Here is a 25,677-nt window from a genome sequence, read left to right on the forward strand (position 1 = left end):
CTCCCCGGGCTCTGACGGGGCAGGCCCGGCCCTCGGGGCGGGCGCGGTGGGGCAGAGCGCGGGAAGGCTCGAAGCGGGCGGCGGGGCCGGCGCGGTGAGCGGGCGGGAAGGTGGCGCGGCCCCGGGCCTTCCCTCGCCTCGGCGGGCGGCGCGGGCCCCTTTCCCGGCGCGGGGGGAGCCGCGGCTCTGACGGGGAGGGAGGGAGAGGGGGGGGGGGTCCCTTCCAGGGCCCGGCGGGCGGCCCGGCCCGGCCCGGCTCGGCTCGGCTCGGCTCGGCTCGGCCTGGCCCGCTCCGGGCGCTGAGGTGCCTGAGGGACAGCTCCCCGGTTAACCCTCGCCTCCGCCCCCCCGCAACCCGTTTTTCACTCGCTTTTCTCTCACGGTTCGCTTCCGCAGCCAGGCCCTTCCGACGCCAGGAGGGGCAGGCGCCGTGTCCGACATCTGCCCGGCTGTAATCCGCTTAGGCCGAGCGGGGCGCGGCCGGTAGCCGAGCCCCCAGCCCCCGCGGGTGGGTGGGTGTCCCAGCAGCTCTGACCTTGCCCTGCTGTCTGAGGCTCTTTCCGAAGCTTTTTCTTTTTAAATTTATTTTATTTCGCCCCCTTTTGTCCTCTGTAAATAAACAGGTGAGGGCGAAGATGCCTTCCACACAGAAGCCGATGCGGTACGGCCACACCGAGGGCCACACCGACGTCTGCTTCGATGACACTGGGAGGTAACTGCCTAATTCTTGGAGACCAGGGTGAAGCGTGGTCTGGGGGAGGGATGGTCTTGTTCCTGTCTGTTGCTTTCTCAGGAGTTTCTGCACCAGCCGCTGCTGGGGTGAGATACTGGGATGGGTTTATGGCCTGGCTTGGTCTGGCAAATACTTTGATTTTTGCCTGTGTTGAGAACTGGCTATATGACATGTTTTGATGTCCTGAGTTTTGAAGTGATTGGTTTATAACTTAAATGTAAGCATATATATATAGTATGTATGTGTATATATAAAAATTCTATATGCACTTTTTATAGGAGTGACTTCATAGAATCTAGCAGAAATCAATGTAGTGTGGGAGTAAATGGGTTCACATATGCACTAAGAAATTAAAAATATAGTTGAAGAAATCCAATATTGGGCTTGCTATCTTTTCTTGTTATTCTTGTGCTAGTTCTTGAATGTATAAATATAAACAAAATATTTGCTGTTACCTTTTTATTGATTAAAAACAAATGGTAAACCAGAAAACAAGCCCTCAAAATGAACTCAAGGGGTAAGTCATATATTGAGTATGGTTTAAGTCCATATTCTCTTATTCCTTTCTTTAGTCCATTAGCCTTGGTACAAAGACTACTCTTCAGAGTTAGTCTGATAACAATCCCTTGAAACCACAAAAAGCCTTGTTTGCCATCACAATGCAAATGTTTAAAAAAGGATGCAGACATCTCTGCCAAATACCACTGGTCCACTACTGCTGGACTCCCCAGCATCAATATATTCAATATCAATGCCATGTTGTGTTGCTGTCAAAGTACAGACCTTGCAGAACTAAGAGCAGCAACGTCACAGCTTCACCACTGGCTTTGTAACGTTTTGCTGTTTAGTTAGAATTTTTGGGGACTGCAAACAACTTTAGAAAAAAAGAATGCGAGTCTTGATTATAGATTCATGATGTCTTTAATTAAAAATCCTATGCAAGCTTCTGTATATTTGTTCTGTGACTTAAGGTTATTGTTTACTGCATTAAAATTGTGAAAGTTAACTCCAGCAAACTTGAATTCCATATTAACTATTTTTTAAGGGTTCTGTAGGCCTGGAACATGTTAAGCTTGTTAAACTTCAGTGAAGTATGCATTAACGCTCTTAGTTTTGCCCTCAGCTTTGTAATCAGCTGTAAGGTAAGTTTTCAAAGTCTTAAGAAGCAATTAAGTGCCCAGTTCTGAGAGAAATCAGTGCTAATTAAGTCGTTTGAAAAATTCGCTCAAGGTCCTGGAAAAAATGGATTAACCGGTAATATCTAAGGGTCAGTTCAGATGAGTGCCAGGCCCAGGTAGTTATCAGAGACTCAAGGTGTTGTGCTACCAGATGTGATTTCCACCACCTCCCCATGTTTAATAAGTTACTTAGACAAAATAAATGTAGGTATTTGCTGTATCACATAATGTGTTTCAATTTAAAAAAAAAACTAATGCTTTAACATTTTCATTTTGGGATTGAAAGTCACAGTGGCTGTCCTTTCCATTCCTGCATGTTAACAAGTCCTGTGTCTTTCCACAGCCGTATTGTAACTTGTGGCAGTGATGGAGATGTTAGGATTTGGGAAAACCTGGATGATGATGATCCAAAGTCCATTAATGTGGGAGAAAAGGCCTATTCATGTGCTCTAAAGGTATCGTCACTAACAGAACTCCTCTAAGTTGTGTCATGCTGGTGTTGATACATGACTGTACAGATGCTGGATTTTCAAGCTCGAGTTCTGCTTGTGTTGGTAACATTAAACATACACTGGGAAAATATACGGAAAAAGGCAAGAATAATACTGTATGTAGCACACTTCAGCCTGATGTATGTTAAATATGTAGATCTTTGTCTTCAGATTAATGTATAGAAAAAATAAATTGAATGCTGTTTAATGAGCAGCAGGTATTTAAATTTGAGCGTGTGAACATATTTACCTTTATGTCTAAGTGAAAATATTAAAACAGTATTGAAAACATAATTTTCTGAAACACACAGAAATTTAATTGATTAAATGTGCCTATAGACTTTTTGAATATTTTAACTAAATTAGTATTTTATATAAATCAATAATACTTCTGACAATTCATTTTACCCCATACAGGTTTGTAGAGGAATTATTCCTTATACTTCTGTAACATTTTTTTTTTCCTCCTCTTCCTTCACATTCAGTTATACTCATTTCTGACTTTGATCTCCTTTCTGAGAAACAAACCCAGCAGATTAAGCTAATTATGCAGTGAACTTTTTAGGCTGTTTCAGTGTTTTCTTACAATGTGAGCTGCAAAAAGCTTCCCAGCCTAAGATGTGATCATCAACTCTTAGGAAAAAGAGCCAAGAGGTTGTTTTATGTGGGCCTGTTTTAAGGTCCAAGGAATTATAATCTATATTAATAAAAAATTACTTTCACAAAGTCAGTGTCTGGTAATGCTTTGGTAATACTTTTTTATAATTGGTTGATATTTCGCTCTCAAAATTGTTTAGCCCAAAGATGCCTCTGACCTACCGTCCCCAAAGTCAGAAGAGAACAGGATTCTTGCTTGCATAAGTTGTAAGAATTTGTGAGTGTGCTGATTAGAGGCAGTTCTGTAGTCTGTCTCACTGGCATTTGAAGCATAATCTGCTCTGTTTGTTTTAATGTTAAGGCAGTTCCTTTTAGTATATCTTTCAGGAGTCATTATTTGTAAAAAAGGCAAATGAGTTACTTGTATCAATTTGTGTAATAGAAAATAACTCTTTTTACTATGCATGTTCATGTATTTAGCTTGAGAATTCTCACAGTATTTCCTTTATGTGCAATTATTGTCATATTACATTAGTAATAGAAGGTCTAAAATGTTGTCTTTGTGGCAATTGTCAAAGAAGAGAGGAATTCCAGAAGTCTACATCAGTGCTTCAGATGTCATGTAGTTAACTTTGCAGTGATAAAGGAAAATTTTTAAATTGTTTTTCAACTATTTGTGATTTTTGGAGAGGAGTATGAAAGAGGAAATAAATGAGAATTAACATATATGTATTATATTTTAAAAATACTCGTTTGGAACCTTATTCAGAACTACTGCCTTAAGTGAAACCTCTTTCTTGTATCCCTTTTAACATACCTCATGTATCTATTCCTCAATACCTGTATAATCTATTTTCATCGTTGATTTTTAGGGTATTTTGCTGTTGATTTTCATTGCATTACTTATCCTTTCACAAACCAAGTGAGGTGACTTGAATCAGTTCTCTTAGCAATTTCTGGCTCTGCCACTGTATTGCTAAAACTATTAATGAATACAGGAGGGAAAATCCTGGTTTTAGTTTTTGACACAAGGAGGAAAAATCCTGGGCTCTTAAGTTTATTGTAAAGTGCTTTTAGTTTTGAGGGATTTTTTTATTTTTAAACAGTAAGATTAAGAACACTTTGTGAGACAACTTCAGGAAATTTTATTTCAAAAAATTATTCTTCATTAATGAAAATGTCATGAGGAACTGATCTGAGATGTTGATGTAATCTAGGTAAGAAATCTCATCTCTTACTTAGTTAGGTTATTTAGTACTGGCTGCTGCATTGTTTATCTTCAGGATTTTTACTATAACTTTAGGCAACTTAAAAAAAAGTGCACACACCCCCCCAAACCAAACAAAAAAACCCTCAAGGAAATAAGGCATTTTTTTATATATTTCAAAAACTTACTGCTACATACAACTGAGGGATAGTATTGTCACTTGAAGAGGTATTACTTCTCCAAGTATAGGATAATTATTTATTTTGTTTTGCACTTCTTTTAATCTGGATTCACTTTTAGTAAACATCTGCCTTCTGTTTTCTGAAAAGAACTAAGCTACAGTTCATGAACTTCTCATCTTTCCCTGGTGGCATTTAACTGAGAAGTTCGATCCGAGAGTGCCCTCTCCTGATGCTGCAGCGTATTAATCTAAATAGAGTGCAAGATTCTTCCTGTTCTAAGAGCTTTCTTGCCTATGTAAAAGGAGTGAATATTCCATCCACCAGAAGAAGATTGGATAGTTCTCTTTGAAATTAATTAGTGACTTTGAGTATTCATTATTTTAGTAAAGATACAAGTTAGGAAGGTCTTGATGCAGTAAATTGCCACATAGTTAGCATAATGAATTTCAAGTCTGCTGAAGCAACTGGAGTTTCAGTATTACATCTGGCAGTGTGTTTCTACAAGACTGAAAGTAAGAGAATAATTTTTCTAGTTTTTAATAGTTTGGTTAAAGTGATAAAGTATTAAAGTTACTGTGCTTGTCTGTATTTTTGGGGGGAAGAAATAAAAGTTAAAGACTATTTCCCCTACTACTCTTACTGACAGACCTCTGTTGGAACTACTAAGTTAATCTGCCCAAATATTGGGAACATCAGAGCAATTTTTTGGCTCTATGGGCATAAACGTGTTTTAACTACCAATTTCTATGATGGATTTTGTTTTTAGAATGGAAGACTGATCACAGCAGCATCAAACAATACTGTTCAAATACATACATTTCCTGAAGGAGCTCCAGATGGCATCCTCACGCGTTTCACCATGAATGCAAACCACGTTGTCTTTAATAGTGACGGTACCAAAATTGCTGCTGGATCTAGGTAATCTGTGCATCATAAAGAAAAGCATTGCTGTTGTTCAAAATCTGGCAACTTTCTTGCATGCTGATTTTTACCGATGAGATCATTAATCCACATATCTCTGAGGGTTTTAAAGTATTGCAAAATGCCTTCCGGGGGTGGAGGGGAAGAAAGGAATGAAAAGGACTTTAGGAAACAATGCTCTGAGAGATACTTGCTCCACCAAATAATTTTAAATGGAAATTGGGTGTTGTGAAATAATTCCTTTTCTTTAGGAGCCTTGAGTGTTTTCAGCTTTCAGTCTCATAATGTCTAAGCATAAGTGTTCACCCATATGGATCTCATTGCAGCATCAAGGATTTTGTTACTGTGTGCTAAAGATAATGTCCTGACTGTTCAGGATCATGGTGCTGCAGATGTATATACGCATGCAAAAGTTAGATGGGTTCTAACTTGTGCGAGAGCTTTGAGTCATTCTCTGGCATAAGTATCATCACCATTCTGCCAAATGATAACAGATGACAGTTGCAAGACTTGCCTGAGGGGAATTAAATGCGTAGTTTAGTTAATTTCTTAGGGCAGCACGTATGCTTTACATAATATACACTAGTCCTTTAACAGAGATGGCAAAATAGAAAGCTGGCAATATTTTTTGGCTTTTTTTCCATTTATTTAAGGCTCAGGTGATTCCTAATTGGATTTGGTGAACTCTTTGGGCAGCTGTAGCTAACTCAGGCTGCCTGTTTGCCTCTCTACTGGAATTTGTCCTCCACAGTAGAGATGGCAGAGTATTGCATCTGTTCCCTGGCTCCTCGAAGTGTGAATTGAACGAGAAGGCAATTTGGGTGAATATGCTGGACTGTGAACTCTGGCAGCTGTGGAGCACACACACCAGCTCCACCAAAACTGGGAGGCTGGAGAGCTGGGGGCAGTAACCACTCTAATCTCTAAATCTGACAAGGATCATGAGTTTGGGCGCTTTGCCAGTGCTTGTTTCTGAGGGAACAGCTCTGCCCCAGCATCTGACTTTGATTAGAGAGATTAGGCAGATGGCGAACTCCTTTCTGTTTCTAAAACTTTTACAGAAGCCCAGTACTCCTGCAGCCTGGCCAGGGCTCTTACATTAGGAAAAAGAGCTCATTAGACTGTGAGGCCACCATTCGACGAGGTCTTCTGTAACATACTGAAGGAGAAGGTGATAGCCATGAAATGAAGGAATGCAGCTAAGAAGAATTGCTCTTAGTTGTCCCAGATTTCTCCATTTTTTACATGAAGTCTGCAAACTTCAGTTTTAGATAAGTGGCTGCCAAAGTTCACGTGAACTATTTGAAAAATAGTTGTGTAGCTTCCTAAATAAAAAAAAATCCTATTGCCTGTTTTTGTTTTTCTTTAAAGTTGTCTTGCATTTTTTCAGAGTGCTAACATAACTTTAGTTGTCTTGCAATACAGCTTATAGACTTTTATGACTGTTTCGTTAGCATTAGATAGTTGACAAAACTGAGGTTGTGTTTCTGAATATAGTTAAAGTAAAGGTTAACCCTGTAGAATTAGGCCCTAAAATTACATTTCTCTCTGAGGGTGTTGCAATGAAGTATGAGAGGAAGTGGTACTGAAAGATTGTCACAGGAGCTCTTTGGCTTAGAAGTTAGCATTGATATTTTGTGTTAAACTGCAGGTAATGTCTGTAATTTTGGAGGAGGGAATAAAGTTGTAAAAAAATCTGTTAATGTATCTGATATGCAAAATGGTCTTAAAAATCCTGTTAAAAAAGGTCACAAAATAAACTGCTTGCTCTATCTTTTTTTAAAAACCACATGACCATATAATTACAGTAATGAATATTGGTCCCATTCAGCAGATAGTTCTTGTTTAGTCAGCTCTCTGATATCTAAGCAGAGGTTTTCATTAGGTCCTATAGAATATTATATTAAACAGATACATGGTCTGTTTGTACATAATATCCTCTTCAAAGAGCAACCATATTTTATGAACTTTGACATGAACAAAAATTATTTTCTGATAAAAATCCTCTGGCCTTGCTCCTATTGTAGTAAGCCTCAAGATTCTCATTTCCCTTAGATTATAGAGTGTTGAGAGCCATTACTTCCCCAAAAGATAGTTAGTGCCCAATTTTTATTGCCATAAACACATAGTTTGTCGTTGTTAATACCAATGTTAATACTTTTATGTCTGTGCTGTTGTGATCTACAGTGACTTTATGGTCAAAGTTGTGGAGGTGACTGATAGCAGCAAGCAGAAAACATTCCGAGGACACGATGCTCCTGTTTTAAGCCTGTCTTTTGACCCCAGGGATGTTTACCTGGTAAAAACACTTTCTTGTTTACTTTCTACTCTGAATCTCCTTTTCCCTGTGAAAGAAAATAAATATATACTTTTTACCAAAAAAAAAGTGACGGGGCACATGAGACTGCTTCATTCCAGCTGACCTTACTGATGATGGAATGTGTGACAACTTGTTGCCTCCCAGGAGAACTCAGTCTTTGCTTTACTACTAAATTACTGTGGATGTTCTTCTGGAATCTAATGCTGATCTGATTTTAGAGGGGAAAAGATGGCTCACTAAAGAAATTTAATATTAATTTTGAGCCTCTTTTGCTAATAAGCAGCTCACTTGAAGTATGAGAGTTTGTAATTACAGTAGCTTGGAGTCGAGTACAGTTATCAAGATTACAGTATTAGAAAGTTTTAAGTCTTCAAATGGTTTAAACAGGGAGGCTTTCTTTTTAAAACTGCCTATATATTCTATGTCTGTAGCATTGGTTATAGGGATTTTCTTCAATTTTGTAGCATTAATTTCTCTATGTCTTTAATTATTTGTTTACAAAAATCTTTTACATAGGTATCGGCGAGCTGTGATGGTTCTGTCAGAGTATGGAAAATCGCAGATCAGGTAAAAGGCCTGCCTTTCGAAGTTAAGTGTTTCATAAGAAATCCAGGCTTTCACAGAGAGCGAGAAGAGCTGGACTGAAATAATCCTACTGGAATAGGGGTTTTTTGGGGGGAAAGAAATCTAACTACACTTTACAGAATACTTTTATCTCCTGCTGGGAGAAATTCCAACGCCTGATTATGAAATGTTGCCTGGGTAGCTGTGGATTGTTCTTCCTGTCTGTGGAATCCCCGATTTCTTCCGCTCGTCTTTATTCATTGGCCAACATTGTGTATTTTGTCCTCAGCACGTTCAGAAATAATGCTTCTGTGTAAAGATAGCAATTGACATCTGATGTGTTATTTCAGAATTTCAGCTCATTGCAATTTCTCAGAAGGAGGACATAAATCACAGTTTGAAGAACATAATTTATTAGAAATACAGTCTTTAGGCTCAGCTTGGCAATATTTGCCTGAAATAGTTCAGGGCCTGTATGAAACCAGATTTAGTGTGAGAATCAGATTTAGTCTCTGCTCTTGGAACTCTAAGGAACTTGAAAAGAAGGTTTCAAGTGAACGTTCTAATAAGGCAATTCTGCATATGTATGAGGGATTATTTTTGCTAAATGCCATTGACTGGAATAAGAATCCATGTGGAATTATTCCTGCAAGTACGGTTGAAAACATACCCCCGCACTTGTGGATTGCTACTTTTTTAAAACCAAAACATACTTCTAATGTGAAATCTCGTGTTCCAGACTGACAGAGGGTGCCTTTTGGGGCAATTACACTAACAGTGTCCTAGGACTGTGGTAGTATGATGTATGTATGTATGCATGCTGTAATTTGAGAATATAGCCATTCATTCTGTATACTGCAGTGGCGAGATTCAGGCCTGATGTGTGTCACCTTGCTACAGTTGATCTGGGTTTGACAAATGCATTTTGGCCAGATTTTTCTGTAACCTAAAAATATGTGAGCTCATAAACCATGTCATGGTTTAGGCCCAGCCGGCAGCTAAGCACCACCCAGCAGCTCGCTCACTCCCCCCTGGTGGGATGGGGGAGAGAATTGGAAGAGCAAAAGTGAGGAAACTCATGGGTTGAGATAAAGACAGTTTAATAGGTAAAGCAAAAGCCACGCACACAAGCAAAGCAAAGCAAGGAATTAATTCACCACTTCCCATGGGCAGGCAGGTGTTCAGCCATCTCCAGGAAAGCAGGGCTCCGTCACACATAACGGTGACTTGGGAAGACAAACACCATCACTCCGAACGTCCCCCCCTTCCTTCTTCTTCCCCAGCTTTATATACTGAGCATGACGCCATATGGTACGGAATAGCCCTTTGGCCAGTTTGGATCAACTATCCTGGCTGTGTCCCCTCCCAGCTTCTTCTGCACCTGGCAGAGCACGGGAAGCTGAAAAGTCCTTGACCAGTGCAGCAACAACTAAAACATCTCTGTATTATCAACACTGTTTTCAGCACAAATCCAAAACATAGCCCCATACCAGCCACTATAAAGAAAATTAACTCTATCTCAGCTGAAACCAGGACAGTTCTGTACTTGATTAAAAACACTTGCTCTGTGATCTTATTTCTGTTACAAGTAGTTGTATTGTCATTAAAATAGTTTCAGGTCTATATTGGCAAGATATTTTTTCAGTTTGGTGGTGTTTTGTTTTGTTTTTTTTAAGGCAGTATGTACCATTGTATTTGGATGAAAGAGATTATTTCAGTTCCAAAAATGGTGCATCTTTTTTCCTTTTAGTTTTTTTCCCACACTTTTCCTTTAAGAACTTGTACTATGCAGTAGATTTTCACACAGCTAGAAAACTCATTTTCTAATATTTTGTTTTCAGACATGCACGACAAGCTGGCCACTGCTGCAGAAATGTAATGATGTGATAAATGCTAAATCAATATGCAGGCTTGGCTGGCAACCTGGCAGTGGGAAGGTAAGTGACGTTGTTTTAGACACATCTTAATCTTTCTTTTCTCTTTGGGAGTCCAACAGTAGAATTCAATCCGGGCAAGCCCAAATTGCAGCTCCTGGGACTGAGGAAAACATTTGGGGTGAAGTTCACTTTTAGGAAAAATAAAATCCTGGAAATGGTTACTTGTTTAAGCTCCAGACTGTGTTTGGCAGTAGTCCAGCTGTCAGCCCAAAACAATGTTAAACGGTCATGTTGCGCTGAATAAGAAGGAACACTACGTGAAGGAAATAATCAAATTGATCACAACAGAGCATCAAAGGAATTTGGTCTTTCTCTACTTCAAGTAAATTTTGCTCTATTGGTAATCTTACTCTGCAAATATTTCCTTAGTAAGTTGTTCCCTTTCTTTTCACCTGAAGAACAAAGTTGATTCTGTTGTGACTTAAGGTGATGCTGATACACGACAGGTCTAGTGCGTTGTGTATGTACTGCTGCAATAGTACCATGTATGGATCACTAATCAAAATGGGTTGGGGAGTTAGTATAGCTATATAGATGTCTCTGTAGCATCTGATAATGCAAAGGGGAGAGGAGGAAGGAGCAGATAAATACGAATCTGTATGAAATGAGGCATGCCCTGCCATACTTGAAGTAAAGGACAGGGAACTGAGCGAAAGTTGGCTGTTTGGGAACATTTTTTATGGCTTCTGTTCTTGCCTGTGATAATAGTGTGGCAGAACCTATTCATCCTTTATTGACATTCCAGTATACTGGATCTAGGAGTATTTTCCAGTGTTTTCTCACAGTTCTTACCTGAATAATCTTGTTTCCCTGACTTAGCGTTTGTGTCTGTCTACCTATGTCCACTCTTCAAAATACCTGGCTGCTATGATAGCATTATGTATAACTTTTCTGTGAGAATGTCACCTGCAGTACAAATTGTTTCAATAGCCCTATTGCATAAAAACAAATACTTTTAATTTTTAGGCTAATTCTTCACACACATGCACACACGTTTGACATGTAGGTAGTTGTCTTGCTTCTCTTACAAAGCAAATTGTTAAAGTCTTTAAAAAATCCAAATCCTAAAAAAATAAGCAGGCAGTAACATTTATGTAGTTTTGTGAAAGATGAAATGAGCTATTTCAGGAATCAGCTATTCAAATAAGATTTATTGAGAAATTGTAACCTGATCAAAAGAGATTTCGGGAGGGAGGGAAAAGGAGAAGTTAAGCCTTGTGCTCACAGCACTGAAAATTATTTATATGTGTGTGTTAGGTGTTTCATAAATAAGAACTTCTAACCTTATGGTGCAGCTGTCATTATCTTCAGTTTTCTGCCAGGAAGAAATTAAGATTAAAATAAAAACAGGCATGCTTTGCTGTGTTGCATGTGGAAAGCATTAAAGAACCTTGTAATTCAAGTTACTTCAGCTTTCTTTATTTTCTCAGTTGGCATTGCTAGGATCCTAGAGAACCGTTAAATACGAGGCAGTCACAATTTAATACTTCTGAATGAAGGAGCTATGCTATTTGAATGTTCTGTTTGAAAGATAACTTGTTCTAAATTGTCTGATTCTTGTTTCCTTTGAACAGTTGCTGGCAATTCCTGTAGATAAAGTTGTTAAACTATACAGAAGAGAAACCTGGGATAGTCAGTTCGATTTGTCGGATACATTCATCACACAGGTAGGTACATAAACCAGGTGCTTGCTAAATCTTCCATAATTTAAATGTTATTCTGCTAGAGATTATCTTCTGGACAGTATCTCCCTTCTCCCCCCTGCCCCCCAGTAACAATTGCTCACATTTTCTATTTCATTTCTGATCCTGTTACTTTATGTTGGAAAACAAGGCAAGAGATACTAGCTGAGTGTCAGACATGTCTTTATGTGGCTCTGGTTCCCCTCTTTCATTTATAGTAACCCACTAGATTTTTAAGGTCTACTGGTGAGTCACCAGCTGCAGCTGAAGAACACCTGTTTTCACAAATTGCTCTAAATACATAGCATTTTAGGGAAAATGTCAAGAGTATTATTTCTGTACAGAACAGAGATACCAGTTGTTCACTTTCTATTTTATTAATCTGAAATTTAGCTATGTAGTAGCCCTAACTGTGCCATCTTCTTTCTTTTGACCTCATTATATACTTGGAAACCTTTGGGTTAAAAAGGACCGCTTTCCTAGTGTTACTAAGATACAGAACACACAGTCTTGGATTTTAATACAGTTTCATAAATTAAGTTCAAAATAAATAACGCTATGTTTAGTGCTGAGTTTGCAAAATATACTATGCTTCTGTCTACATGACTAGGTTCAGGTTTTGTTTGACCTCATGACAGCAGTTAATGACAGAAGATGGATATTCTTGAAAAAAAAAAAGTGTGCTATCTTTAAAGAATGGTTCTCGCTGGGAACTACCTAAAGCCAGCTCTAGAACAGGAGGCTGGATATGATTTGCTAAAGGTCATTATTATTATTATATTTTATTCCAAAATATCTGTCTGTTTCAAGCTCCAGAATATGAATGTGTGTGCATTGGTAATATTTTTTTTTCCTATTTTATATTTTTTCCTTAGCCCTTGAATGTTGTGGCCTGGTCTCCTTGTGGGCAGTATCTGGCAGCTGGAAGTGTGGATGGGAGTATAGTGGTGTGGAATGTGGAAACCCAGGAGTGCATAGAGAGGTATTCAGTGTTGTTGCATAAATCCTTAAGTACATGTTTTTTCTTGAAATAGAATTTTATTATCTTTTCTGGAAAACTTATTTGTGCAAACGTAGAACTCTGCTGCTTGAAAAGTCTTAATAAGATTTACAGGGCAAATCCATAAGTTTTCTGCTAATGTTCCACTGAAAACAATCACCCCAGGAGACAGCGTATGAAGGCTCAGATTGAAGAATACCATTTACCTGGCCTCACAGATGGTCTCCCAGCTGGTGGTGGGGCTGGGAGCACATCCACAGAGAGGGAGCCAAAGCACACAGGTCAAAAGAACTGTGTCAGACCCGGGTGATGCTGGGAGGCAGGGCCACCCCTCAGTCCAGACGTGAGCAAAGGGAGCAAGAGGAGGGCTCTTCTCTTGTGCAACCCAAGTGAGGTGCACTAATACTGCAGTTCACATGCTGAAGGGAATTCAAGGGCTGCCGTATCATTTCCGTGTTCTACAAGGAAGCAGCTTCTGCAAGAGTGTAACTCTTGGTGGTAGGTAGAAATGAGGCATTGTTTTGCCTTCCCCCACCATATCCAGTATGCACAGAAGTATGTTCTGATTCATGTGATAGACTGTTTTCCTTGCTGCATAGCTAGAAGGATCTGGAAACATTACATTATTACATTCTTAGAAATAGAATAGGGAAGGGACATGAATGTGGATTTTGTTCAAATTCCATAGTCTAGTTTTCTGTGTGCAAATATCTTGTAATACTTTTTGATCTAATAGTTGATTAAAGGATAATTTTGATGGAAACTAATTTTCCTCACATCCCAAACCCCAAGATCATTGGCAGTAAGATGTATTTTCTAAAGGGAGAGGGAAATACAGATACATCAGTCAGCCACCTGTAGGCAAAAAAGGACAAACTGACAAAATGCACTTTATCTTGGTTAGTTAAAGCATCCCTCTTTCAAAAAAAAAAAAAAGGAAAAAAAAGGGGATGATTAAGTGAGGTAGACAAGAAGAGAAGGGATGATTTATCTGTCTGAATATTTTGGGTAAGAAACATGATTGTTACTGTAACACCTGTGTTAAGAATTAAAGACAGATTATGTAAATAATTAATGGGAGGATTTTTTGGTAAGAATAAAGGGTGGAAAAGATAAAGGATTAACTCATCAATTTGGTACAAGAGAAACAACTGACTGTTCTTTTTATAACTGGATGGTTCTGGAATGTATGACTGCTGGGGAATTACTTTGTCTTTTCTACATGTATCAGGAAGCTGTTGTTTTAAGAATATGATTCTGTTTGATTTTTAAAGCTTAAATGATTTTCTCCATAGAAAAGGAAGACCTGCTTGGTTTTTTTTTTTTAATAGTAGCTGTTTATTCTAAAGGTGACCTATTAATTATTTTATTATGTGTAACATTATTGTAACAACACTTTCTAATACTATTAAATATTACCACTTTTTACAATAACTCTTGTGGATGTTTCTGCCCTGAGCCGCTTACTAAAAATCCATTATTTTTATATTCTTTTTAGGATGAAGCATGAGAAAAATTACTCAATTTGTGGACTGGCATGGCACCCCAAATATAGGCAAATCGCTTATACGGATACTGAAGGAAATCTGGGCTTGTTGGAAAATGTTGGTGATGGAAAGAAACCAAATGACAAGGTGATCAGTACAAATTATTTCTTAAATTAACAAGATTATTTAGGCTACCAAATTATATTGAATGTTCTGTATTGCGTGTTGAAAGTTCCCTCTTGTGTGTTAATTCATTCTTTGAATTCCATGTCCAAAAGAAGTTTTATGATAATTGTTAACCTGGTTTTAGGTTGCCAGTACAGTGACAAAAGACTACAACGATCTATTTGATGGAGAAGACGATGACTATTTAAATGGAGATATGATTGAACCACAGTCTTCCCCAAAGGTTGGAGCTAATGAAGATGATGGTGATGATGATGACCTCATGCCAACGTCAGGCCATCCGAGACGGGCAATAATTGATGATGATGATAACTCACTAGGTACAGAATGAACTAATTTTCCACAGCTCTTTAGTGCTGTTATTGGGACGATCTCGTATCATCCTTTACTCAGATATATTCTGCCTTATTTTTCCAGAGAAATCTTGACTGTTTTACATTTTTTTTAAACTATATTCTTTCATAATAATATGTATAAGATGTAATTTTTTTTAAAAACTTCTAGATATTGGGATGATAAAAGCCAATTCTAATCTTCTTGAAAAGGAAGATGATGATGATGATGATCAGACTGGTGGCTTCCCAGCTTTACCACCATCATCTACACAACAGCCTTTCTATGATGGGCCACTGCCAACCCCCAAGCAAAAGCCGTTCCAGTCTGGCTCCACTCCTGCACATCTCATGCATCGTTTCATGGTAAATCTCGCTGCTGCATGGTTATGTAGATCTAGTTGCTTTGTTAATGTTGTCCAGTTCTTGCTGTGTCTTAATCTAATCTTTTCCAAGATTTTTTTTTTTTTTTAATAATTCACAGTGTGAAGCTAAACGGTGGAAAGTAGCTCTGTGTTAATGTGAAGACTGCATAATGTTATGCTTTTTATTTTGGTTGCTTTTGATGTAGAAATAAATACGTGCCTTTAAGACAAAAGCAAGTGATGCAATTTGTACCTGTGCTATTGAATTCCAGCAAATCTTTTTAAAAATTCTTTTCTAGCCAGAACTTGTGGATATTTTTGTGCTGTTAAGACTTGTATGTGAATCATCCACTATTTCTTTCTAACTGGAAGTTCTTCACACTTAATTTTGTAAGGAGAAAGATGGCTAAGCAATGAGGATGAAACTACTTTCTGCCTAATTCGGCTATTTTAGAAACTACAAGTCCTGACTACACAGGTCTTCAGTCTTCCTCCAGCCTCCCACCTACTGTTGTTTCAGATGAGAAAGTTATAGCAGGCTGTTTTAGGGCAGTATGCTTGATTTGTTGTGGTTTTTGGGGGGGGTGTTCTTTTTAATAGGTATGGAATTCTGTTGGTATCATTCGCTGTTACAATGATGAGCAAGACAATGCTATAGATATAGAATTTCATGATACCTCCATACATCATGCAACACACCTGCCAAACTCTCTGAATCACACAATGGCTGACCTCTCTACTGAAGCTATTTTACTAGCCTGTGAGAGTACAGAGGAACTTGCAAGGTAAGTCATGGCCTTGCTTTGCAAAACCCATAGTATGGAGTTACACTTATCTTGTTTCAAATATTTTGGCTTTTTAATTTCAGCTTCTATCACTTTTTGAGATTTTTGGCTTCTGATTGTGCTTTTTATTTATGGGACCACTTTCAAGGAGGATTTTCACATCCACCCACTTGAAGACTTCAAGAATATTGACAGATGTATTTTGTTTCCTCAGGATTTTTTTTTTTAATCCCTTTTTAAAATATAAATATACTGGAAACTTCATGCATTGCTAGCTCAAAGGAAATCATAAACATGAACAATAGTTTTTCAGTCTGCTCAGATCAAAGATAAATCATAAGGGCTATGCTATTTCTTTTCACAGTGTTGCTAAGGAGACATATTTGGAGATACCCAAAGAATTATAAGTGTGAAGAACACAAGTTTATGAAAACCATAGAAAGATTTAAGCAGCTGGGCCAGCTAGACTCTGTTCTTGCATTTAAGAACAATAGCAACAATATTTTATTGCAGGTTTCTGTGGAAATATCTTGAAGAAAGAACTTCCTTATTTTCACACATACAGCACTGTGATAAGTTGAAAAGCACCCTTTACCTTTAAAAGTATTATTTGTATGTGTTGGTTGTCTGACTGAAAATTTCAATTTTTTTTCTCACTGGAAGTGGGTAGTCTATCAAAAGCCATGGTGTCTGTGAATTGGTCACGGGCAGTTTTCAATTATTAAGATGGCAGAACTGAAGTTCCTGATTTTTTTTCCCCTTTAAAAGATAGCATAATATGGCAGACTTGTAATGAGGGCTGATATGCAGGGGTACTGAGCACCTCAGTTCTTATTAATGTTAATTAAGCAGGACACTTACCTGTTTCCTTCTAAAAAAATCTCCCCTCAGACCACTAAACTGTCTCTGCTTCAGGCTTTAGAGGCTCTAAATCCTCAGTACTGGAGGTCAAGCTGGCTCTTCAGTTCATGAATAATAAGAGTAACACCTTTGCACATGACCACTTGTCATTTGTAGTTCCTTTCTATGACCATCCCATATTCCAGGTCTATGATAAAAACATAATATATTGGTATATTTTCAGATACTGTCTCTTTCTTCATGTGGAGATATTTGACTGTTGTTCTTTGTCTCTGCTTTAGCAAGCTCCACTGCATTCATTTTAGCTCATGGGATGCAAACAAGGAGTGGACAGTAGATATGCCAAAGGATGAAGACATTGAGGCTATCTGTCTAGGTCAAGGCTGGGCTGCTTGCGCCACTAGTGCCTTGCTAGTTCGCGTGTTTACAGTCGGAGGAGTTCAGAAAGAGATCTTCAGTCTCCCAGGTCCAGTGGTATCTATGGCAGGACATGGAGAGCAGCTGATGATTATTTATCACAGAGGTAGTTTTCTCCCTTCTGTCTTTTTTGAACTGGGGTTATGTTTTCAATCCTCACCTGTTACTGGCTTCAAACACTGGTTAATTTGTATGTAATCACCAGAAGTATTTTACTTACACTCCTTCTTTTCTTCTTGATGATGCTTATCCTTCTTCTCTTCTTGATGATGCTTTTACTGTCACAACCCACGGATCTTTGACGTCTGACAGCAAAGCCTACATGTTATATTGGGATGCCTAGATTAACCTGTGAGGAAGGGGAGAATTTTATAACAGTGACATTAATAGATTAAACTTGGGTTTCAGATATGCCAGAATGAATTACTATAGGAAATTAAGGAAGTAGTTGTTATGCATGTTTTTTATGTCCAAAGTGACAAATAGTTGCTTGTCTGACAGTGGTATTCCTGGATAACCCTGCCTTAGAATTAGTTTTTGATTCAAAATTTAAATTTAGCCAAGAGAGAAGATAATTCTTTTGTTTTCTAACATAGTTATCAAACAACTTCTTCCTAGGTACTGGGTTTGATGGGGACCAATGCCTCGGAGTACAGCTGATGGAGCTAGGAAAAAAGAAAAAACAAATTTTGCATGGAGACCCTCTTTCTCTTACAAAGAAATCGTATTTGATATGGGTTGGATTCTCTGCAGAAGGTATGAAATACCTGCATGAGTGACGTTGAGAAATCTTGATGCTATTGGGGGAATTTTGGAGGAGAGTTGGGCTAATTAATGCCCTTTTAGTAATGGTGATCTTGGGACTCTAGACTTTTTTTCCAATCTCCTCAATGCTAAACAAAATTCTATTTTTCTATTCTTTCAGTATATTTATCAGATATCTTTAATATGTTTCCACTATGAATAGAATACACTTGAATGTTATCAGAACTTGTTTTCCCAATTGATTGCCCTGCTCAGCAAAAAGAAATAAACTGCATTAGTACACCACAATAGGCTTGTTCAACTATGTCGGCAAAAGACTCCCCCAAAAAGTTGGTAGCTTGGGAGGCGTTTTTATGATAACCAGGAAAAGTAATTGTAAAATAGCTAACTTTCTTTGGGAATCTACCCAAGGAGTAGGAATTTGATTTCTTCATGAAATGTTTTAAATTTGAACTTGTGTCGGTTAACTAGCAGTAGTGTTGACTGTCAGAAGGTGGCGCATCTTTCTAAGGAACCTAGTTTTTCTCAGCTAGGTTGTACTGTTTGGGTGAGAGGATGTCGTATTTGAGATACGTAAACCATCGTTTCCCAGCACTATCCAGCAGTTCAAACTATACTCGTGTTGTAATTAGTTGCCTGTCAGAATAATTGTTTTCACTTGTAACAAACAGGTACCCCTTGTTATGTGGATTCTGAGGGAATTGTGCGAATGTTGAACCGAGGACTTGGGAATACTTGGATTCCGGTGTGTAACACGAGAGAGCATTGCAAAGGAAAATCTGATCATTACTGGGTAGTTGGCATCCATGAAAATCCCCAGCAGCTCAGGTCAGATATTTCACAAGAAGTGCTTTGTTTGTCTTGGTTTTAAATTACAGTGCATTTCTTACTAAGAGAAACTGGAAACAACTTTTACTGAAACAGGTGGCTAGTAAATATGCACAGTAAATGATGTAGTTCATGAATGTAATTCTGCATCATGTTTCATTGCTAAATTGGTTTTGCATAAACTCATTAGAGTTTTCTAACTTGTAACTGACTAATTGTGGCTTTTTGCCTTGGCTGACAGGCGTGTGGACTTTGTTACGAAATCACACATCTCTGATGCAGACACATTCATCAGACTGCATTTTGCTAAAGAAACCTACTAAAAAGTTACGGTTGCTGTTAGGAATCTGCTTCTGCTGTTGATGGTTTTTGGGGGCTTGGGTTTTTTTGTTTGGTTGGGGTTTTTTGCTTAGCTATGTTTTCCCTTTCTGTCCCTTTGAGAAGAATCCAGTCTTATAACTGATCTACATCATTAGGCATACATAAACCAGAACTGTCTGTTATTATATTAATATTTATACTGTGGACATGAAGAACAATTTTGTATGTAAAATTGCTCAAATATTTAGCTGAGAGTTAGCCATTACTTTATAAAATGTGATACTGGTGATATCTAAATAACTCTGTTTCTCTTTATTGTAACACGGATCCTGGACGTTTAGTTGCTAAGCTTTGTTTGTAGTCCTCTCTATTCAGTGATCTGTGTCCTTTTCCTACCAGGGCAGAATCCATCAGCTCACATATTTTACTGAAATTTAGGCTCTTTTACTTTGCTAGTCATGGACAATTGTAGAGGTTGGTGGGAAACTGCATTTTATTTCAATTTATGTGACATTCTTTGTAATCCTCTGGGTTTTTTGTAGTAAGGGAAGTAATTTGTCAATTCAATGGTAAATGTCAATTCACTGTCTGTTTCTTCCTCCGAATTATTAAGTAATGTTGGCTTCCAGAAAATTCACCAAAAATGTGCAGGACACATCGCATTAATGGGCTGGTCAAGTGTGAGTCTGTCGTCATGAGTTGTTTTTTTTTTTTTCCTTCTACTCCAAGAAAGTGCTACTCTCTGAGTTGCAAAGAACATTTTATTCAAAGCCACTAGCATATTAAAGATAAGAAGGGGGGAGGGTTGTTGTAGAAACACCATATGCCTTAATTAACACAGATAGCCAGAACACTAATGCTTCCTGTTCTTTTTTTTTTTTTCTCTAATATCTGAAACAGTAGCTTATAAAACCAGACATTTTTGTCAGCGCTGCATTGGTGCTGCTGGAAATACATCTCTTCCCCAATCAATGTTTTGCTTAAGTGATTGTTACCAGAAAGTACTAGTTTATATATAACGAAACAATAAGCCTATGCTTTTAGTATATGCTTATCTGTTTCACCCCTCTCTTCCTCCCCCATCACCCCCTGTGTGTTTGAACACAGCACTCTCCTCATGAAGTCCAAAACCCCTCATCAAAATAAATGGTAGACGTGCCTGCTCTTTTTCCAGTGGCCTTCAGTTGTTCAGTAGTTTCTGATTTTAATAAATTGGATTTATGTTTTGTAATAGCTGTTAAGTCATGTATTGCGTGAGACAGAGATCTGTGTCTGTTACGTGCCATGTTTGGAGTTTCTGGTGTGAACAAGGGCAGCATGTGCTTTGCTGGTTTTAAAATCTTCTATAGGTTGCAATGTAAAAATAACCCTTTATAATGCAATCTTACATATTGCTATATTTAAGTCAGTAATTTAATTACTACTTTTGAAAGAACAAATCCTCTTAAAGTATCTTGCTTCTTAGGAGACATGATTTAGATGTAGAACAACTGGTGACTGTAGGTGATGAGGATTGTATGTGTGTTTTGTTTCCCTCGCGCAGGTGTATTCCTTGTAAAGGAGCCCGATTCCCTCCTACACTCCCACGGCCTGCTGTAGCAATATTATCTTTTAAACTTCCTTACTGTCAAGTTACAACAGAAAAGGGACAGATGGAGGTATGGAATGGTGTTGAGTCCACAGCTCAGTGAGTCTCAGATGTCCCCACAGTAGGGATTATACAAGATTCCTATTAATCATCTCTACTATGAAAGAGGGTAGTACAAACTCTGAGTAAGACATGTGGCTAAGGAGGTTATTTGGGTTCACTGTTTTGTATAGCTTTTTCTGGTTTGATTTGGTTCACAACTGTTTCTAGAAGAACACAAAATAAAGCTGTTAGAGCTGAGGCAAGGTTATATTTACACATCATCTATTTCTGACCAATGAAGTCTTTCTATCTCTCTCTTTTTTTATTTTTTAGTGGGTAGTGATTAATGTTCTAGGAAGCACCACATTTTGGGATCCACATCAAGACCCTCTTGAAGGTGCCTGTTTCTTAATATTTTAGGCATAACAAAATTTCTGGAAGATGTTTTTTTGAAAGATGTACTAAGTGCTCCAATTCATATAATCACTCTGAAAACATAGGCCTTCAGGCTTGACTTATTTTCTTAAGGTAGAGGCTGGTTGAAGCACGATGCACCTGCAGAGAACTTCTAAAGAATATCTGTATTTATTCTTCAATTTTTTATAGTTTTAAATATTTCAATCTTGTGGGGTTCAGCTGTAGTGCACAAAATAGAAATGAACATAAAATTCTAACCTCAACCTTAGAGACAGTTTAATGGTATTTGAAATTTATTCTCTTTGATAGAAGTGTAGATAAAAAGCTTCAATAATAAATACTTTGTCATTTTTAATGAATTCTCTTTCATTCGGTTCAAGTGTTTTTGTTCTTTGTTTGATGGGGTATGTCTTCCACACACACTCCCCCCCCAAAATAACAGAAAGGAAACGCCAGGAACTGTTAATTTAAGTTAAGGAAATATGTACTTCTCTGTAGGTAAAGAAACAGATTATTCCCATACATCTGATGAAAACATCCTGGTTTTAAATAAGTTTATAATTACTTTGTAAGACAGCTAGCCTGGTCTAATAGCTAAATACTAGTATTTCCCTGAACAACAAGAGTTACATTGTCTGTTCACCTGTCTCGCAGGTGATGATTACTCTACAGTTACTGAGTTATTCTGGAATACCCATTTGCTGTGGGACAGAAGTTATCAGATAAAATAATCAACTTGTTCTAGAATTGTCTGTCCTGGTAGCATACTGGTGAACATGTAGGTCTCGTCCTGCTGAAAGCCTGTAATATAAATGGAATTTAACATACATGGTGACTGTTTGGATCAGTTTGTATATGGATGGTTGTTAGTGTGGGCTGTTTTTTCCTCAGTAGGCATTGATTTTTAAAGAGAATTGTCTGCCCCTCACCCTCATTATAAGATGAAAGGAACGCTTAAGAATAAATTGATAAAATACTTCATAAATTGTTAGGCATTGACTCGTGGGCTTTTTTCCCCCTCCGACCTCCAGCATCCATCTTTCTCCCTTTTTCAGGAACAATACTGGCGTTCTGTTGTATTTCACAACCATGTGGATTATTTATCAAAAAATGGCTATGAACTTGATGAAAATACTAAAAATCAGTCAGTGAAAGAACAGCAAGAACTTCTAATGAAACTGTTTGCCGTAAGTACAAATAAATAAAAAGTAGAAAGAATCCCTGAGACTTTATTTTGAGTCGATGGCGTTTGATGTAAATTTTGATGTGATTCCTCTTATTAGAAGTCTGGCTAGTGACTGGCAATCCAGCTAGTTCACAGACTACAATAGGAGGTGGACTGCAGTTAATATTGTTATTGCTTATCAGTATGAAGGGTGGGAGGAAGAAGAGAGGAAAAAAAAAACACTTTTTCTTTGCTATGCAGCTCATGATTGTTGGTGGTTTGTCTTTATTCATTCACTCCACCAAGACCATAATATTCTGATCCCAGAGTCTTTAGAGCTGTGTAACTGTGAAGTGTGTAACTCTCAAGGCTTCTTCTCTTTCAGCTTTCTTGTAAACTGGAGCGTGAATTTCGTTGTATGGAACTTGCTGACCTCATGACACAAAACGTTGTGAATTTAGCTATCAAGTATGCTTCTCGTTCTCGAAGACTAAATTTAGCTCAGCGGCTTAGTGAAATGGCTGTAGAGAAAGCAAGTGAGTTGGCAACAGCACTGGAAGATGAAGAGGAGGAAGAGGATTTCCGAAAGCATTTGAGTGCTGGGTAACACAAATTTCTGTGATTAAAAAGCTGGGAACGTTTTTACTGATCTATTAACATTTTGGTCCAGTTGATGCACTTTTCTGGACCATAATTTGCAATGTATTTGTTATGAAGTTTGTGGTGCTCTACTCATAAATTGTACATATAAAATGGTATGTTCTTGTTGATAGCTTGTGAGGACTCATTAGTAGCAGGATACTAACACAAAGGGAAATACTTCTACTCCTTGCCTACTGTATGTCTGTGTACAACAGCTTCAGAGGCAAGGCGGACTCAATACCAAGTTGCCCTGATTAGAAATTTTTTTTTTTTCCTTCCCCTAGCTTGTGCTGGTTTGGTTATTTGACTCCAACCTTTTTTTTTTTTTCCCTCTTTGTCTCAGTCTCTCTGTCTCACTTCATTCCACGCCTATCTTAAAATCCTTCTGTCTTTCCCCAGCCCTCCCCTCTTTTGGTATCCCATCTCAGTGCATCCTATTTAGTTTTATTCCCTCCTACTTAATTCCAGCTCTTGAAAGCTATGGAAATACTACAGGTTTGCTATGCATGTTTCCCCCTCTGTATCTGTGCTATCTACCTTTCCTCTCCTAGCTGCATCTGCTTTGTAAAGCATGATGAGTCAAAAGATGTATGTGTTTTTTAAAAAAAATATAGCCCGTACAGAAGAGCTGTGTTCTTGCTTGGCCTCTGGATGGTACAGCTGTAAGGAAAATAATTGCCAGCCACCAGTCTGATAGTGCAGAAAAAGTGTCATAACATTTTGTCAGAAGCAATGTCTTCCTATAGCAATTTCGTATATGAAGTTTGGAACTTACTTAAGTAAGAGAAAGAGATAAGTCCCTGAACTTATCTGTAGCCTTTCCCTGATTCTTCTGTGTGAAACTGCACATTTAGAACTCCTTTCTAAATGCTCTGCTTTGTTCTTCTGGATCATGAATATCCCATGTCTATGACTGCAGCCACTCCGAGGGTTAAAACTTATCACAAACACTATATTGTTCTTACTGCCAGATTAATCACTGACATTCTGGTTGAAATAAATGAACCTTTAGTTTATGTGTACAGAGACTTTAGTAATCTGCAAAGATTAGGAGGGAAATGCAAGAAATGTACATACTACTATACTGGGAATTCAGAGAATAATCAGATTAAACATTAAAACTCGCTTCCTAAGCTTCAGATGGAAAATATGCATCCATGTTACCACCTGTGTATTTATTCATGTATGCAGAAAAGTAGTCTAGTGTTATTTATGGTATTGGAGGTATACGTGTTTAAGTGGAGATTACAGAAGATGCCTTACGTTCGCATTTATATTTGCGGCAAAGTGTTCTGGCAACAATAGCGATGCACTCTGAAGGTAGCAAAAGGTTGCTGTTTCTGTTTGGGTGCTTGCTCTTGTGTGCAGAGCTATTTGAAGGCCAGTGCATGTACTTTTAGCTGAGTGTGAATTTGGAGCGGTTTCATAGCTGTGTGTGGTCTTAAAACTACTTGAGTACCACTTCAGACAACTGCACTTGGTGTTTCAGGGTGACCTGAAGTGGTTAATGAATCTTTATTTTATTTTTAGTAATCACCACAGTTTAATCAGAGGTATAATGCAAATAAATGCCAAATGTTACTGTTCTTATTTCCTAAATGAGATAAGTAAGTTAGCCTTCCTTTGTTCCAGTTTTCCTTCTGAATGTGGTGAGCACTTCCTTTCTGATGAATTCCTTCCATTTAGTTACAGCAACACTGCCACAGAGTGGAGTCGGCTGCCGGTCAGGAATGTTCAGCAGGACCAAGAAATGGAAGATACTGAGGAAACTGATGCCTATGAGGAAGTAGAAGAAACACCAGAAGTGCATAAACAGAGTAAGAAAAATATATTCTCTGAATAGGCTGGAAGTTGTCTAGATGTGTCTTTCACAGACTTAGTAAGGAATTCTGGAAGATTCCCAGGTCATTTGTAGTTTGGGTAACTCAGCAGTCTATAGGACTATGCAAACAACGGGGTTTTCTGTCTATTGTTTTGTTCTTTTGACATTAAATTTAGGAAAGACAGGCACACCTCCTGTGAAGGGGCACCACAAGTGAGGTATGGGAGGTTTGATTTAGAAGCCATTTATGTAAATAGAAAATAATCCCATTTGTTTCACTGAGTTTTGAAACTCTGCAACTGTAGCAGGGACTAGGTTTTCTGCCACCTAGTTAGAACTGGTCTAGTAGTTTCTGATCTGTCTTATTTGGGTGTTGACATGTGAAAAACTACGCAGCAGGAATAACGGGCTGACAAGCAGTAACTCCTGCCTCTGAGCTTCCCTTTACCTGGAATTCCCTGTGGGAGATGAGTGGCAGTGCCCACCTGAGTGAGTGGGTGCGTATTCCAGCCTGTGCCTGCAGTCGCTGCAGAGTAACAAGTTTAGTGTATGTCATCTGCTCTGTAGCAGCTTGCCCGTGCATTGTACTTAGTAACTGAGGGACCTTTGGGGAGTTTTTCTGTTGTCTGATACTATCTCTAATGGACTGGGTCACCTTGTGAAACAGTTACTTTGGTTTCAGCTCAAATCTTGCAGGAGTTGAATTGATAGACAAGTAGTTTGCTGGGCACACTTTAAGGAATCAGTTTAAGGTTTAGGGAATAAGTATACAACTCTTCAAGTTAAATCTGGGTAAAGATAACAGATGGTTTTGTAAAAGTGTATGTACAATTTGAAAATTA

General features: G+C 38.3%; 1 protein-coding gene across 3 annotated transcripts in view; it reads left to right on the forward strand.

Annotated features, from left to right (window-relative positions):
• Nucleotides 1–50: 50 nt before the first annotated feature.
• Nucleotides 51–25,677, forward strand: part of WDHD1 (WD repeat and HMG-box DNA binding protein 1) — a 30,468-nt gene continuing 4,841 nt past the window's right edge. The window contains exons 1-20 of one of the 3 annotated variants that reach the window (XM_072866052.1): nucleotides 51–94; nucleotides 624–712; nucleotides 2,255–2,366; nucleotides 5,155–5,306; nucleotides 7,497–7,608; nucleotides 8,146–8,196; nucleotides 10,035–10,130; nucleotides 11,705–11,797; nucleotides 12,688–12,794; nucleotides 14,311–14,446; nucleotides 14,610–14,805; nucleotides 14,990–15,183; nucleotides 15,783–15,967; nucleotides 17,110–17,351; nucleotides 17,864–18,001; nucleotides 18,682–18,838; nucleotides 20,703–20,817; nucleotides 22,262–22,393; nucleotides 22,757–22,974; nucleotides 24,700–24,830. In XM_072866052.1, coding sequence (XP_072722153.1) covers nucleotides 636–712; nucleotides 2,255–2,366; nucleotides 5,155–5,306; nucleotides 7,497–7,608; nucleotides 8,146–8,196; nucleotides 10,035–10,130; nucleotides 11,705–11,797; nucleotides 12,688–12,794; nucleotides 14,311–14,446; nucleotides 14,610–14,805; nucleotides 14,990–15,183; nucleotides 15,783–15,967; nucleotides 17,110–17,351; nucleotides 17,864–18,001; nucleotides 18,682–18,838; nucleotides 20,703–20,817; nucleotides 22,262–22,393; nucleotides 22,757–22,974; nucleotides 24,700–24,830 — 2,644 coding nt within the window. In that variant the 5' untranslated portion in view covers nucleotides 51–94; nucleotides 624–635. Of the gene's footprint in view, nucleotides 95–254; nucleotides 513–623; nucleotides 713–2,254; nucleotides 2,367–5,154; nucleotides 5,307–7,496; nucleotides 7,609–8,145; nucleotides 8,197–10,034; nucleotides 10,131–11,704; nucleotides 11,798–12,687; nucleotides 12,795–14,310; nucleotides 14,447–14,609; nucleotides 14,806–14,989; nucleotides 15,184–15,782; nucleotides 15,968–17,109; nucleotides 17,352–17,863; nucleotides 18,002–18,681; nucleotides 18,839–20,702; nucleotides 20,818–22,261; nucleotides 22,394–22,756; nucleotides 22,975–24,699; nucleotides 24,831–25,677 lie in introns of those variants that run through there. The other 2 variants (XM_072866053.1, XM_072866054.1) reach the window with 2 other exon arrangements.

The sequence above is a fragment of the Ciconia boyciana genome, chromosome 6 (genome assembly GCF_034638445.1).
Source record: "Ciconia boyciana chromosome 6, ASM3463844v1, whole genome shotgun sequence".
Classification (NCBI taxonomy): domain Eukaryota; kingdom Metazoa; phylum Chordata; class Aves; order Ciconiiformes; family Ciconiidae; genus Ciconia; species Ciconia boyciana.